The sequence below is a fragment of the Heterodontus francisci genome, chromosome 24 (genome assembly GCF_036365525.1).
Source record: "Heterodontus francisci isolate sHetFra1 chromosome 24, sHetFra1.hap1, whole genome shotgun sequence".
NCBI lineage: Eukaryota > Metazoa > Chordata > Chondrichthyes > Heterodontiformes > Heterodontidae > Heterodontus > Heterodontus francisci.
Genome location: NC_090394.1, coordinates 65396786 through 65413440, shown reverse-complemented (window position 1 = coordinate 65413440; position 16655 = coordinate 65396786). Strand labels below are relative to the sequence as shown.

At 41.4% G+C, this 16655-nt stretch overlaps 1 protein-coding gene across 6 annotated transcripts in view; it reads right to left on the bottom strand.

Moving 5' to 3' along the window:
* The window catches only part of ccdc78 (coiled-coil domain containing 78), a 52546-nt gene that overhangs the window by 17060 nt on the left and 18831 nt on the right, over positions 1-16655 (bottom strand). For all 6 annotated transcript variants that reach the window (XM_068056441.1, XM_068056439.1, XM_068056438.1 and 3 more), the window contains exons 8-12: positions 15703-15834; positions 11809-11940; positions 10542-10628; positions 6102-6281; positions 845-1018 (exon numbers count right to left, since the gene is read on the bottom strand). In XM_068056441.1, the coding sequence (XP_067912542.1) occupies positions 845-1018; positions 6102-6281; positions 10542-10628; positions 11809-11940; positions 15703-15834 (705 nt within the window). The remainder of the gene's footprint in view (positions 1-844; positions 1019-6101; positions 6282-10541; positions 10629-11808; positions 11941-15702; positions 15835-16655) is intronic.

The following is a 16655-nucleotide window of genomic DNA, read 5'->3' as shown; positions in this document are numbered from 1 at the left end:
CACTTAAAGTATAAAGCTCACTTTATGTAAGGAGTTTACTAGAGATAGAAAAAAAAAATTCAACGGACCTAATTAAGCTTTTATGTATTAGTGTATTGCAATTAAATGCACAGACATCCAACCAGCACATTCCACACCATGGCCTGGTAGATCCAAATTGCAAGCAGGCCACAATTTTATTCCTATCCAGTCTTATTATTTCAGATTGGAGTCAACCTTTATGCATTTCTTGATCTATAGCATAGAACGAATTCAATAGGCCTTGGCTGATACTGCATTTATATTGCAGCTACCAATAACTGCAGGCAGACAGTATCCTGTTTGGACAATCTGGCTGGACCTCCTGTCCAGGAGAGAGCTTCACACATGCAAAGATACATGAGCAGCTCCTCTCCCAGCAGGTAAAATGTAATAAAGAAAAAAAATGAGAGGCGAATGTTTAACCCCTATGCCACGGCTGATATCTAAGTCTTGAATGTTTAGACAGTACAGGTGGAAGTCTCTACATTGTCCAAACATTTAAATTAACTCTAGGTAGGTTTAAAAAGCACCACAAAGACCTAAGGTACTCCCTAAAACCTTTGTAAATCAGGGTTAACACTGCTCTGGAGATACAGGCTACTCTTTCTTGGAACCCATGCATCTTTCTTCTCAGAGTCAGATGGGCCCCAACTTCGGATTCCTCCCACAAGGTCAGTGTTGTTGTGAAACCACTTGCAGCATCTCTTACGTACTTGCGTTAAACGCAGCCCGCAGCAATTTGCTTCTAAATGTGTGAGGCTGCGTGGACCCCGTGCGCCCCAGTGAGGGAAATGTAATTGAGTGGTGTCAGTGAAAAGATTACCTTCATCTTCTGGCTACTGAGCCTGGCAACAAGATCCTTTACTCTGGTTAATTCGGCTGCAGCTTCATCATAAATAGCTCGGGATTTCGCATACGCCTCCTGCTTTCTGATCAGCGAATTCCTAGAATTGGCCAAGTTCAAGAGCTCCAGGCTCAGCTCATCGTTTTTTGCAACCTGTCACAAAGTATATATATTTAATGGGGGCCTGGTTGGCTAGACAGCTCGGGGCTCGATTTTACCAAGCCCTCAGAGTCGGGCTCCGTGGCGGGGGGAGCCTGAAGATGGGTCCAGAAGAGGCCCGCCATGGCCTCGACGCCGGGAGGGTCCACCCAATCCTCCGGGCGGCGGCGAGGCTCCATGGCGGTCCCGCCCCCCGCCACTGGGCGACGGGACCTCAATTACAATATTCAAATGAATACATTTACATAGACTTACCTGCAATCTTGAGGGCCCGCCGCGATCTTTGGCGCAGCAGCCAGCACTCCTGCGCCTTCAATTCCCCGTCTGGGGAAAGGCGGCATGAGACTGGTGGAGAGGGGGGAGGGGGTAAGATTTTAAGTGCGGATGGGGTGGGGTCAAATAAATGTAATGGGTGTAGGGGGTGGTGGGAAGGGTTGAACTTCAAACTTTATGCAGTTTTGGGGGGGTGGGGGATGAAGGCCACATCAAAAATGTAAGTATTTTTTGAGGGAAAAGGGCAAATAGTCAATGTAATTGTTATTGTGGGGGTGGGAAAGGATGTTAGAAATTTATTTATTTAATTTTGGGGTATGTCTTTAAAATTTTATATTGGGCAGCAGGGCTGGCTGCCCTTTAAAAGTGGCACCAACTGTGCACAGACAGCTGACGCCATTGCTGAGAGTGGGCAGCCCACCACTTCCACGTGATTCACGGCTATTTAAATGAGCTGCTGCACTTGAGATCGCAGTAGCTCTTTGGCGTGTGCTCGCGGGCCACCGTTTATTGAGCTTGAGCACGGCGGGCTCTTAAAATCCAGCCCATAGTGTGTGATACAGAGACACCAACGGTGTGGGTTCAATCCCCATACCAGCTGTGGTAGTTTCTGGAGGCCTGCCTCTCTCACCTTGTCCCATGCTTGCATTGTGGTGCCCCACAAGCTATACATTACCAACTCTCTCTCTCAAATGGGGGGAGATGCCAATGGGGTCCTTTGAGACTATGGCTAGAACAAATATATATTTAATAATTAGCTGCATCCACAAAAGCATAATGGGTGAAAAAGTCACAATTCATAGGCTATAGTATATTCAAAACTTGCTGTTTTAACCTGTGGTAAATCTTAAAATGCACTTCAAAGCCAAAGACAATTAAAGTTTTAAATCAATCTATTTTTGGTCTTGTCTCGTGTTTAATATTTAGCCTATTTTTTTAAAGTTTAATTGCCCTTTTTTGGACTTTTGCTCATGTTTAATATTTAAATATTTTTAACACTGCAACTGGGTTATTGCTGGGCTTTCCCCCGTGCTTGATATTTAAATAATGGTTTGTCTGTTCCATATTTTCATGCTTTTATATTTCCATTTCACGGGTTTGTTTCAGGTTTCCGAGCCCTCAGTCAGGGACCCGACCTTGAACTGGGACGTCTGGTCGCCCCAGTGTCGCTGATAGCAGGAGTTGCGCTCGCTTCGCTTCATCCTCTGGGTCACCCAGTCCGCCATGTGGTCTCCGAAGGCACATCCAGCCAAATTCCGCAATCGACTGGCGCAAATGAGGCGGAAAGTGCAGCCCAGCCGCGCAATCCAGAGCAGCAGTTATCCAGCGGCCCCACTTACCAAACAAGGAAATGACTTAACAATGAACAGCAACAGAAAGCAATATTGCCTCAATTGTAGTATATTAGACATGCCTGGGATTTTATATCTGTAAACAGCTAGTTGGGAATGTATTATCAATTTTAATGTATAGATTTAATCAATAGTGTGAAGAGAAATACTTAATATTAACCCTGGGAAAGTCTTAACAGGCAATTTTATTTAGTTTAATAAAGGTAAAAAGGATCACTGTCTTGTATAAAACAAACATGATGTATTCTTCCATGGTAACAGGATGCAGATTGATTCAATTACTCTATTGCATCATTTAACTGGATATGGAATTCTATAGGTATCCTGATTAGAATCTTACAGCACAGACGAGGCTATTTGGCCCATTGTGTCTCTGCTGGCTCTTTGACAATTAGTCCCAACTCCCCTGTTCTTTCCCCATAGCTATTGTGATTAAACTACTCACAGTGATATTGTATCCTGTAAAAAGATGGCAGTTCACAAGCATTATGATGACAGTGTTTGGTGATATTAATCAAGTGTGAGGATAGAGAATGATAAAAGTATTGTCATCAAAGTGCTCACACTGATACATCATCTAAAAAGAAGGGTGTTACCCTGTCTCAGTTCATCTGCTGTCGAAACCCTCCTCTATGCCTTTGATGCCTCTAGACTTGACTGTTATAACGCACTCCTGACCAGACTCCCATCTTCCACCCTCCGTAAACTTGAGCTCATCTAAAATGACACCGCCTGTACCCTAACTTGCACCAAGTCCTGTTCAAACACCACATTGGCTCCCGATTGACCAACACTTCAGTTTTAAAATTTTCATCCTTGTTTTCAAATTCTCGCCCTTCCCTATCTCTGTAACCTCCTCCAGCCCTACAGTCCTCTGAGATCGTTGCGCCCCACCAATTCTAGACTCTTGAGCACCCCCGTTGCAATCACTGCATCATTGGCAGCTGTACCTTCAGCTGCCTAGGCCCTAAACTGTGGAATTTCCTCCCTAAATCTTCCACCTCTTTACCTCTCTCTTCTCCTTTAAGACACTCCTTCAAAGCTACCTCTTTGACAAAGCTTTTGGCCACCTGTCATTATATCTCCCTATGTAGCTGAGTGTCAATCTTTGTTTGATAATGCTCCTGTGAAGCACCTTGGGACATCTTCCTTGGTTAAAGGTGCTATATAAATACAAGTGGGCGGCACAGTGGGGCAGTGGTTAGCACCGCAGCTTCACAGCTCCAGCAACCCGGGTTCAATTCTGGGTACTGCCTGTGTGGAGTTTGCAAGTTCTCCCTGTGTCTACGTGGGTTTTTTGCCGGGTGCTCCGGTTTCCTCCCACGGCCAAAGACTTGCAGGTTGATTGGTAAATTGGCCATTATAAATTGCCCCTAGTATAGGTAGGTGGTAGGGGAATATAGGGACAGGTGGGGATGTGGTAGGAATATGGGATTACTGTAGGATTAGTATAAATGGGTGGTTGATGGTCGGCACAGACTCGGTGGGCCGAAGGGCCTGTTTCAGTGCTGTATCTCTAAATAAAAATAAATAAATAAAAGTTGTTGTTTGTAGGTTTAAATATCTTGTGTAATAAGACATCAAATTGTTGTAAAATTTGTGAATAAGCCACTTCCTGCTCACGTACAAGGGTCTACATTTCTGATTGTCTGTGAAAACCTTTGAAGTACAGTTCCAACTCCAACATCTCTAATACTTGCAAAGTCCTTGCTACTATGGAAGGATTTCCCACACAAGAACCCACGTTGCCTTTAGCTCTCCTCTGAATCCTCTTATTCCTTGCCGATATAGAAAATCTTTGATATAAAAACAAGAAATGCTGGAACTACTCAGCAGGTCTGGCAGCATCTGTGGAAAGAGAAGCAGAGTTAACGTTTCCGGTCAGTGACCCTTCTTCAGGTCACTGACCCGAAACGTTAACTCTGCTTCTCTTTCCACAGATTCTGCCAGACCTGCTGAGTGGTTCCAGCATTTCTTGTTTTTATTTCAGATTTCCAGCATGCGCAGTATTTTGCTTTTAGAAAATCTTTGAGCTTGGAGTCCATTTGGTCACTGACATCCATTACTATGCCTTCACGAATCCACTTAGCTTTTGCCCATAGTCACTCTCCCCAAACCCGGATCCCCCTATTTACAACTCAATCCTTTCATTATTTCTATTTCTAATTCCGTTTTTCTGGGCATACCTCCACAATTTGAGTAAAACCACCCACCTTCTACCTCCTGGTCAAGATTGGCATCATAGAATCATAGAATGGTTACAGAAGGAGGCCATTCGACAAGTCATGTCTGTTCTGCAAGAGCAACTCACCTAGTTCCACTCCCCTACCTTTTCCCTATAGCCCTGCAATTTTATTCTCCTTCAGATAATTATCCAATTCTCTTTTGAAGGCTTCGATTAAATCTCTCTCCACCATGCTCTCAGGCGTTTCAGATCCTAACCATTCGCTGCGTACAAGAAGATTTTCCTCATGTCACTGTTGCTTCTTTATCCCATTACTTTAAATCAATGTCCTCTGGTTCTCGATCCTTTCACCAATGGGAACAGTTTCTCCCTTTCCACTCCGTCCTCATGATTTTGAAGTAGATATGTGGCTACCGTTTTACATGGCCAACAGTTTTGGGGGCAGGGTAGCAGTGGTTATGTAGTACTCCTTGTAATCCAGAAGCCTGGAATAATGACCTGGAGGCTTAAGTTCAAATTCCACCATGGAAGCCAGGGAATATAAATTCAATTAATTAAACAAAGCTGGAATAAAAAGTGAGTATAAGTAATGGTGACCATGAAACTACTGGATTGTCATCTGAAAAAAAATCTGGTTCACTAATGTCCTTTTGTGAAGGGAATCTGCCACCCTAACCCAGTCTAGCCTGCGTGTGACTCCAAACCCATTGCAATGTGGTTGACTCTTAATTGCCCTCTGAAATGGCTTAGTAAGCCACTCAGTTGTATTCAAGAATGTGGCTCACTACAGCCTGCTCAAGGGCAATTAAGGATGTAGAAGCCTGATGTTTTCTCACATATAAACGCACGTCAACCCGGTTAATTAAACTGCAGTGCACACGATTACAGATGAAGAATGATTTAGCAACTTGACTTCACAAAAGTTGATGCAACACACATCATCTGCCACAAGTTAACTTTACAACTGACAGTTTACCAAGGTACAGCATTCATAAAATGAGCTAGTAGCACCTAGCTGCAGTGAAGTTCCACAACAGTTCATTTGCCTTTTATTATGACACTAAACAAAAGAAAGATTGGTTCAGATCAAAGCTGACTTAAGATCAGAATATTTTCTGGTAAATGAGAATTAACTTGAAGAATGCTTCACTATGTTTACAAAAAGCTGCCCGAGTTGGGTAAAATTTATAATGACCACACTTGAGGTACTTGGCAGATTATCAGAGGGGTTTTCAACATCTTTGAGCCCCATTAGCTATGCACCCACCTCATTTTCATGCTGTTTACTCAGGGCCATATAATTGCTCTTCAGGACAATGTATTCATCTGCCAGCTCCTTACGATTTTTCTCCACTGCCCTCAGACGATCCTTAGCCATCTGATACTCGTGTGTGCTTTTGTCCTTCTGCAATTCAAGCTCCACTGTTCTGTTTTCTAGGATTAAAATCTGCAAAAATAAAAACATCAGCGTGATTGATACTGAAAAAGAATGAACACATCCTCCAAAAATCTTTTCAAAGTTGGTGAAATTTGTAAATAGTTGTAATGGCCGAGTGTTGCCCAATGTTAATCTTCGACTCCCATATTTGTGTCAGAAATAGAGGTGGATATCAGCGCAATCTGAGTGGGATCCACTGAAGTAGAACAAAGGATTGTGGAATTTAAAATACAAGTGAGTTTGGATGGGTGCGGCTCCAACAACACTCAAGAAGCTCGACACCATCCAGGACAAAGCAACACACTTGATTGGCACCCCATCTACAAACATTCACTCCCTCCACCACCAACCCACAGTGACGGCAGTGTGCACCATCTACAAGATGCACTGCAGCAACGCACCAAGGCTCCTTAGACAGCACCTTCCAAACCCGCGACCTCTACCACCTAGAAGAACAAGGGCAGAAAATGCATGGGAACATCACCACCTGCAAGTTCCCATCCACGTCACACACCATCCTGACTTGGAACTATATTGGCGTTCCTTCACTGTTGCTGGGTCAAAATCCTGGAACTCCCTTCCTAACAGCACTGTGGGTGTACCTACCTCACATGGACTGCAGCGGTTCAAGAAGGCAGCTCACCACCACCTTCTCAAGGGCAATTAGGGATGGGCAATAAATGCTGGCCTAGCCAGCGACGCCCACATCCCATGAATGAATATAAGAAAAAAACCTCTTACACTCAAGTTTCCACAATCTTTTAAACTGGTTCAAAGGTCAGTTCACCTGAGGAAGTCCCTGCCCACAAGACAGTTCAATCTGTTCATTATGTCTGTGAGCTTTCTTCAGTCCTTTCTTAAAGGGAAGGAGAGCGAGAGAAAGGAGAAGAAAGAAACAAAATAAATTTATAGAGTGCTTTATTACAGCTCCCAAAAACATCCCCAAACTCTTTATACACAATGAATTGCTTTGAAGTGCAGTCATTGTTGATATGTAGGTGAAAGTCTTTCTGCTTCTGTACTAATATGCCAGAAAGTTAAGGTCATCTGGATAACACTTATTGAGCTTTATTGAGCCTTAATTTACAAAAATGCAAATCTTCTTTCAGCATTCAATAATCCTGTATAACAATTTCAAATAGGTAAAGGACCAAAAAGAAAAGCAGATAATTGAAAAAAGATGAGGAAGAAACAGGTGTGAAATTTAATAAAGTAAAAGAGACTGAAACATAATTAAAGGAAAACAGTTGCAAATGAAAAATAAAGAGCTAGACATTCCTCCATTTTTCTAATTTTAGTCAAAAAGTAGATGCGAACATAAAACGCACTTTCTACTTGCACCTACATTTGAGTTAAACTTGGGGGAAAAAGAAAAAAATATTCCCCTGAATAGGAATACAAGATGATTTTTATAAAGTGGATGGATAACCGAATAATTACCCCAGACGGTAACTACAGTACTGCCCATTCATTACTGGAACATAGGTATGGACCTTGATAGATGGATTAATTGTTCCAATTCTATATGGTTTCTAAGTGACAGACAATCGAAGCAGTCTGTTCCTGGTTAGGATTATATGTGGACATAGTCTTTCACTCATTTTTCATCTGCCTCAGTTACATTCATTGCTTTACATCCATATTGCAATTTTCCAGGACAGTTACTCAGCTCGGTGTTTACCATTGGAACAAATGAATGTTCTTTTCTATTTCCAGATATTCTCCAGTTGGCTGAGCACTCTCCGTATCCAGAAGTCCAATTCTTTTGATATATTATCCCTTTCACTGGCCACATGCACAAGGTAAATGAACTCTAACATTGTGAATGCTTCTTCTGTCAACTGGGGAGAAATCAAGAGACTATTTCGAGACATACTAGTGGCCATGCCAGGTGCTGAAAGATGTAGGCCTCAAACCACAGAGATGCAAATCAACTCTTATCAAGAGAAGAAATTCAAAGTCTCCGTGTCAGCGGCTGCACATCTTGTTGCTAAGCAACATACTAACGTCATGGAGAATTTATTTCTTTCCACAGACTGTATGCAAGGACCTAGAAAAAGGTGCTCAAAATCTTTTATGTGTCAGTGCAGAGGTATTAAAAGAAATCTGGCTTGAGATTTGTAAAGTTTATAATGTCTGTGTGAGTCAGATTTCTCAGCATTAAGGTTCTACTTCCTTAGAAAAAAGAAACAAAGAAAGACTTGCATTTATATAGCGCCTTTCACATCCTCAGGCCATCTCAAAGCACTTTGCAAGCAATGAAGTAGTTTTGAAGTGTTATGTGGCAGCCAATTTGCGCACAGCAAGCTCCCACAAACAGCAATGAAATAATGGCCAGATAATCTGTTGGTAGTGAACTAATTCACCTGCTATAAAACTGATGGCTCACAGTGCTATAGTGTGAAATAAATTCTCAAGGCTGAGACAATCCCTGCAAAAAGACTATGAGCTTCCTGGGGTAGCACCATTCTCCCCATGATCATCCTAGACTTGTTTTTTGGTGGCAATACCAAGACGGCTGTAATGAAAAGGCTCGATTATGTTATATATCCCATGGTTTGTACTACCTTGCATCCGGCCATCTATGTTTCAATTGGTTAGCTCTGACTTTGATCACATTGTATTTTATTCTTTGTTTAAATTAAGAATAAAACAGTTCACCCATTCATTTGGTTCCATATTTGATTTCTCACCCAATTTTCTTGCTTTCCCCTTACCTCCTGAACTTGCTGGAGTATGATTTCATCCAAGTGGTCAATATTCACATGTGAGCCTCAACAATAAGGTACAGCTGGCTATTTGACTACAGGTGGCATCACAGCTCAGCCAATCCTGTGCTGCAAACTTGATGGTTAGAAACTTATGTTACCAGCCTTTTTTTCTCTTTTTCATTTCTTCTTCTCAGTCAACTTAACATTGGCTGTTATCAATGCCTTAAACACATTCTTCCTATCAACATCATTCTCAACACATGGTTGTTTAGGCCTTAGTTAATCTTTAACATGGTCTCCCTCTGTTGCCCACTACTTTATAAAAATGCTTTTGAAAATATTGCAGATAGCTTCTATAAAATATATTGATCTCTGCCCAATACTGCAATTTCTATTTCCTACCCCAGCAGGTATGATTTTTATCAGTAATAAATAATCTTCAGTTTGCTTTTCTGATTTTCATTAGATGTTTTTGAATGGTTATTTATTTTTCTCTTTGCAAATATTTTATCCAATTGTTTCTTCTCCTCCTTCATTTGCCTGAGCAAATTACCAAGTCTTGCTGTTTTTAATTAAGGAGCATACAAAAACATCAGACTGGAAAAGAAAATCTGGTCCATCAAAGCTCTCCTATCCTGTCACAGTGCAAAGTGTGTACAACATCATGCCCATCTTCCCCTCTTCCCCATCACCTCCCCCCACAAACTAGGCAAGCACGTAATATCGTGGGAGAGGAATATAAAACAAAACAGAGAAACAAAATCCTCGCCAGCTCTGGGAAATTCCTCTCTGACCCCTGAAGGCGATCTGCCAAGTTCCAGGAGATCATAGTGACGGCAAAGCTGTCAAATTTGATGTCAGAGGCTGAGTTATAGAATCATAGAATGGTTACAGCATTAAGAAGGCCATTCAGCCCATCAAGCTCATGCTGGCTCTTTGCAAAAGCAATTTCGCTGGTCCCACTCTCCTGCCATTTCCCTGCAGCCCTGCAAATTTTTCTCTTCAGGAACTTATCCAATTCCCTTCTGAAAGCCATGACTGAATCTGCCTCCACCACACTCTCAGGCAGTGCATTCCAGATTCTAACCACTCGTTGCGTAAAAAAGTTTTTCCTCATGTTGCCTTTTGTTCTTTTGCCAATCACTTTAAATCTGTGTCCTCCAGTTGTCGACCCTTCTGCCAGTGGGAACAATTCCTTTCTATCTACTCTATCCAGACCCCCTTCTCTTTTCTAAGGAAAACCACCTCAGCTTCTCTGCATAACATAAATCCCTCATCCCTGGAACCATTCTGGTAAATCTTTTCTGCTTCCTCTCCAATGTGTTTACATCCTTCCTAAAGTGCAGTAACCAACACTCAAGTTGAGGCTGAACTAGTGTTTTATAAAGGTTCATCATAACTTCTTTGCTTTTGTACTCTATGCCTCTATTTATCAAGCTCAGCAGTGCGTTCACAGTTTTGGTTTTCTTTATTGTCTTTTGATACAGTAATAATTACAATTGTTAAAATAATAGTCACATAGGTTGTGTTAAATACCATAATAATAAAGAATGAGTACCTTATTCTTAAGCTCAAAGTTCTCAGCTTCATATTGTTCTTGAATCTTGTTTGTTTGAATTTGTAGATCAATCAGATCCTTGGAAATCTAAGTACATAAAAGGAATCTCTGAGGATGAATCAGCAAATTAATCTAAAGTGACGGAATCCCACAATAAAAAAAGATGCATCTTGTGTTTGGAACAAAATTAGGATTGTTCTTAGAAACTGCAATGAAATTATTGCCTCTGCAGACTCCACCAATTACTTAATGATTTGTCAGCTATGGTATTGAATCAGAGAGACCATGAAGGTTCCATGTTCAGTGTCTTGGGCTGTGCTAAGGTCGCTCATTTCAGCCAGGGAAGTGGTAGGGGGACTACAACTGTGGGACGGTGGTGTGGAGAGGGGTGGTGGGTTGGAATCATTCAAAGTTTCTGCTCCTCATCACTATGCAATGACCCTTGCTATAAAGCGCATGTGTCTGAACATCAATTTCATACAGGATTGGGCTTGAATATTATAATACCCAAAGTTGACTACACTGCTTCTTATTATTCGCTCATAGGATGTGGGTGTCACTGGCTAAGCCAGCATTTATTGCTCATCCCTAATTGCCCTTGAACTGAGTGGCTTGTTAAGCCATTTCAGAGGGCATTTAAGAGTCATCCACATTGCTGTGGGTTTGGAGTCACATGTAGGCCAGACTAGGTAAGGACGACAGATTTTCTTCCCTAAAGGACATTTGTGAACCAGATGGGTTTTTACAAAAATCGACGACGGTTTTGTGGTCACCATTAGACTAGCTTTGAATTCCAGATTTTTATCAATTGAATTCAAATTTCACCATCTGCCATGGTGGGATTCGAACCCGTGTCCCCAGACCATTAACCTGAGCCTCTAAATTACTTGTCCAGTGACATTACCGCTACGCCACCACCTCCCCCTGGTAAAACCTTGCAGGAGAAATCAGACGTCTCTGTACCTAAATTGGTTATCCTCCAGCCAGTAAGAGCTCCTCTGAACACCCAATTGGCATCCATAGCCCACTGGAGATACACCAATGAGGTCCGAGGCTCAATTGGAGATGAGCCTTGGGCATTCAGCTTCTGCTGCAGGCTCCAATACATCGCCTATTTCAGGCCTGAAACCAAAAAAATCCCCAAGCCACTCAACGATACCCATTTTATCGTTTACAGTTATGCATTTTACCCGTTACTTTCCCTCTCTTCCAAGGACAGGCATTAGACTGGGTGGACAGGACTTGAGATGTTTGTGGGGAATCTCACCTTCAGTTTTTCTTCCTCACTGAACACCAGTTTTGAGGAAAGATCAGTTTTCGATCCAGCCATCTGTCCCATCTTTCCCTGAAGCTCTCCCAGTTTGGTATACAAGCGTTCGTTCTTATCACGCAGCTGCACCTATAAGAATAGTGTAAATATCAAACTGCAATGGTGATTTACAATTCCTGGTAAAGTACTGAATAACCATCCGCATGTTAATAAGTTAATATAAAAGCAAAATACTGCGGATGCTGGAAATCTGAAACAAAAACAAGAAATGCTGGAATCACTCAGCAGGTCTGGCAGCATCTGTGGAAAGAGAAGCAGAGTTAACGTTTCGGGTCAGTGACCCTTCTTCGGAACTTTAATAAGTTAAAGTGTGTAGCACAGCCCTGAAATAAACATGAATGCTTCTATGGCCTACTGTTAATTCAGACCTTTTGCAGTTGTTAAAGCAGCATAGCAGCAATTTTGGCGAGTTCTCAAGTAGGCCAAATGTTGTGAAATCCTCTGTGCAAAATGTCACCTTGTTGGCTGCCAGAGATAGATCACATTGCAGCAAGAACCCCACGTACTGGAGTGAAAGCTATTCCACCAAAGGATTTTATGGTTTTACTTTAGAGTTGGCTTAAACCCCTAAAACATAACAAATCTATAATTGCAGACCCAGTCAGTGATTTGATGTCCTTGTGCTGTGTATTGTGGGCAGAGAGAGGCCCTGTAAACCTAGCACGACTGTCACCATGGCAACCTGACCATTCACTGTTCTTTAAAGAAATAATAACATGAATTAATAAATATTTTCTCGCTCTTCTGCTAATTTCATCTCAGAAACATGGAGAAAAGCAAGTTTTATTTTGCAAGTTGTATGAAAGAGGAAAGGTGCATGTTTTAAAAATTGATTTAAAAGCTTTTGTTAAAGCACTCCTGAAAATGACAGTGTTTATTACACAATCCTGTAAAAATGCCATGAGGTTCTTAGCAATGGGGTGACTTGATGGAGCACTTTCAGTCTATGCTTATTACTTTGAAATCACTTAGTTCAAATTAGCTGACAATCCATCTTTTTTGGAACTGAATTCCAACTTGACTGAATTATTTTTCTTGCTTAATTCAAATTACTGGGTAATTCCAATTTTCATTGCACAAAAGCAACTTTGAATTAACAAGAGCAGACGCACCAAGATACGCTATTGAATCTGGCAGGGCCCTTGGAAAAACAATTAATTGGAGCTTACAAAGCAGTGAGAATATCAGTTATTGTCCAGCCTATAGATTAGATTAGAGATACAGCACTGAAACAGGCCCTTCGGCCCACCGAGTCTGTGCCGAACATCAACCACCCATTTATACTAATCCTACACTAATCCCATATTCCTACCAAACATCCCCACCTGTCCCTATATTTCCCTACCACCTACCTACACTAGTGACAATTTATAATGGCCAATTTACCTATCAACCTGCAAGTCTTTTGGCTTGTGGGAGGAAACCGGAGCACCCGGAGAAAACCCACGCAGACACAGGGAGAACTTGCAAACTCCACACAGGCAGTACCCGGAATCGAACCCGGGTCCCTGGAGCTGTGAGGCTGCGGTGCTAACCACTGCGCCACTGTGCCGCCCAAAGATGGGCTTTGCAACCCGTAAAAGCTTGATTCAAAGACATTAAGAGGCAAGCAGCCAAATTCTTTCAACGTGAATTCTTTGAGACCATATTACTAATTGGTTTTAAGGTAGGTACAAGGCTCAAAGCTGCACGAATGGTGGATCTAGCTGCACATTCCAAATCTCAGCACCTTTCTCCTTTCAGGCCTCCAAACATTTAGAACGCCAACATTTGCCAGTCTTCATTTCGCACTTCATATTTACTCACATTCTGTTAGCTTCACCTAACCTCAAACATAAACCTCCTGATTCAGGCGTAGTGCGCTATCACAGAGCCAAACTAACACCTAATGAATCCCTAAGCATGATACAATGATGAACTAGCAATGGACCACATTAACTGGAACAGTACAACATATTTCCCAGGGCTTGAGGCAGTGTAAAATAATAAGAATATAAGAAATTGCAGTAGGAGTAGGCCATTTGGCACTCCATCTTCCTGCACTATCCCCATATCCCTTAACTTCCTTAGTATCTAAAAATATATCAATTTGTCTTGAATCTGGTGAACAACTGAGCATCCAGAGCTCTCTGGGATAGAGAATTCCAAAGATCCACAACTCTTTGAATGAAGAAATTTGAGTGAAAATGTTTGGAATTAAGCAAATTAATGAATTATTTGGATATTAAATCCTCTGACGGCTTATATGAGAGGAATAGCATCCCAGGTCAACCATTTGTTTTCCGCTGTTTCTCAACACAGGTTAGAGTAAAGAGTTAGACCGTTGGAAGGGTTTTTTAAAAGAAAGAAATTGCATTTATATAGCACCTTTCACAATCTCAAGACACCCCAAAAAGCTTTTTAAACAACTAAGTGCTTTTGAACTGTAGACACTACTGTAATGTAGGAAGCACGGCAGCCAATTTGCACAAAGCAAGCTCCCAAAGCAGCATTGTGATAATGACCAGATCAGTTTGAGTGGTGTTGGTTGAGGGATAAAATATTAGTTCAAGGAAAATACAGTTAGCTGAGATTTTCCAATCAGCGATGTTTTAATACTGTATTATCACATTTGCATTAACATCTGATGACATCGATTGGTAATTCTAGGACTGTAAGACTAACAGTGCTCACACCTCACTTGAAGGGTGGGTTCAAGGAATATTCCAGCAAAACAATTGCCCTATTTTGTATTATTTCTTCAAAAAAGATGCACCAATTTAAAAATAAATATTTTAAAGTTACACATTTTGGTGATCGCTTTCAATTGCCATTTTCCAAGCCTTGACTGACAACAGATGGGCATTTCACCAAACAGACTCATCTTTCAGTGCTCTATTATGCCACTGAGAGTAATGGTGCATCTCGCAGCCATACTGACACTGACAAAAACACCCACTTTATATATTCAACACTGCCAAAGACAGCTCCTGGCAATGCTAAAGCACAAAAATCATTGTTGCATGAGTACTTTTTGCTTCTATATAAAAACTACATTAGCAGCTAAATGATATTGGTATAATGTGGCTGGAAAAGATTTAGTTATATAAAATTTCCACATTAAAAGGAAGATTTGCATTTATAAAGGACTTTCAGGTCCTCAGGACATCCCAAAGCCCTTCACAGTTAAAGATGTTCTTTTTGAAGTGCAGTCAGTTGTAACATAGGAAACTCAGCAGCCAATCTGTACACAGCAAGCACCCACAAACAGCATATGATGATGACCAGATCATTTGTATTTGTGATATTGGCTGAGGGATAAATATTGGTCGGGACACCGGGGTGAACTCCCCTGATGTTCTTCAAAATAATGCTGTGGAATATTTTACATCTGAGAGGATAGACAGGGATAATTAACTTTGGATTTAGATTCACAGTATCTACACCTCAGGAGTCAAGTGTGCATCAAGTTCTATCTGATATCACAGTAATATAAATATACATTACAACCGGTCAGGGGAAATTAAACACAGGACCACATCTCACTCATCACGATTCTGAAAGGCCTGAATATAGTTTCAAAATAAAAGCGATTCAATGCTGACATTTCATTTGCTGAAACAAAACCCTTTTTTGCATTTAAAAAAAATCCTCAAATACAGCCCTGGTTGCATTTTTTAAAAATATGCAGAAGTACTTTTAATATTAATTTGGATAAGTTTCAAGTTATTAATTATTCAGCTGGTCAACAATGATGTGCAGTAGAGTTTGATGCAGACCTTCTTGTACTACTTAGAAACATAAGAAACTTAGAAACCAGACTCATGTTCATTATACAGGTTAGCTGCTTACGTTTTCATTGTTCAGTCGATGAATCTGATCCTTGAGCGTGTTGACTTTCTCACCCCTGCCTTTGGTTCCCATTTCCTCAGATGACTGGTGCTGCAACGCCAAGATTCGTGCCCGGTACTGGGTCACTAGTGACTGCAGTCAATTGGAAAACAAGAGTCAAAGCATGCCCACAGCCCACAGCATTGTTCAGCCATGGTAAAGTCAGCATGACTGAGTGCACAGTGGCTGTGTTGCTATAAACAGTTTGTTGCTATTACTTCTCTTGTTACTCTATCTGACTGAAGACAATCCCCCACCCCGCCAACATCCCTATTCAACCTGATACAAACAGGGAGGTGGAGCAGAATGAATGGATGTGAACTCTCGGTTACCCATCAGACTGCAGAGCTGCTGCCAGAAGGATTGTGCGACAGAAACTGGATGTGGTTTCATATTTTTAATAAAAGATTAAGGAATTAAACAGGGATTAACAGTCTGTTGGAGTCTGTTGCAAGGTTGTAACATTATTGAAAGTCACATCCCCACCTGAAACAGTTTGATCTGCATATTTAAAACGGGTTCCAAAAATACTCCCTAATCACATCGTATTTACAGCGCTCAGTCAGGCTATGCAGTCCAACAGATCCATGATGCTGTTTATGCTGCACATAAGCCATTTCCCACCCTATTTAATCTAACCCTATCCATATATACTTCTATTCCTTTCTCCCTCATGTACTTATCTAGCTTCCCTTTAAATGCATCTATGCTTTGCACCTCAGGTACTTGTAGCAGCAAGTTCCACATTCGACCAACTCTCTAAGTAAAAAAACATTTTCCTGAATTCCTTAATAGAATTATTAGTAACTATCTTATATTTCTGATCCCTAGTTTTGATCTCCCCGCAAGTATAAACAGCTTCTCAACACCCACCCTAACAAATCCCTTTATAATTTTAAAGATCCCTGTTAGAT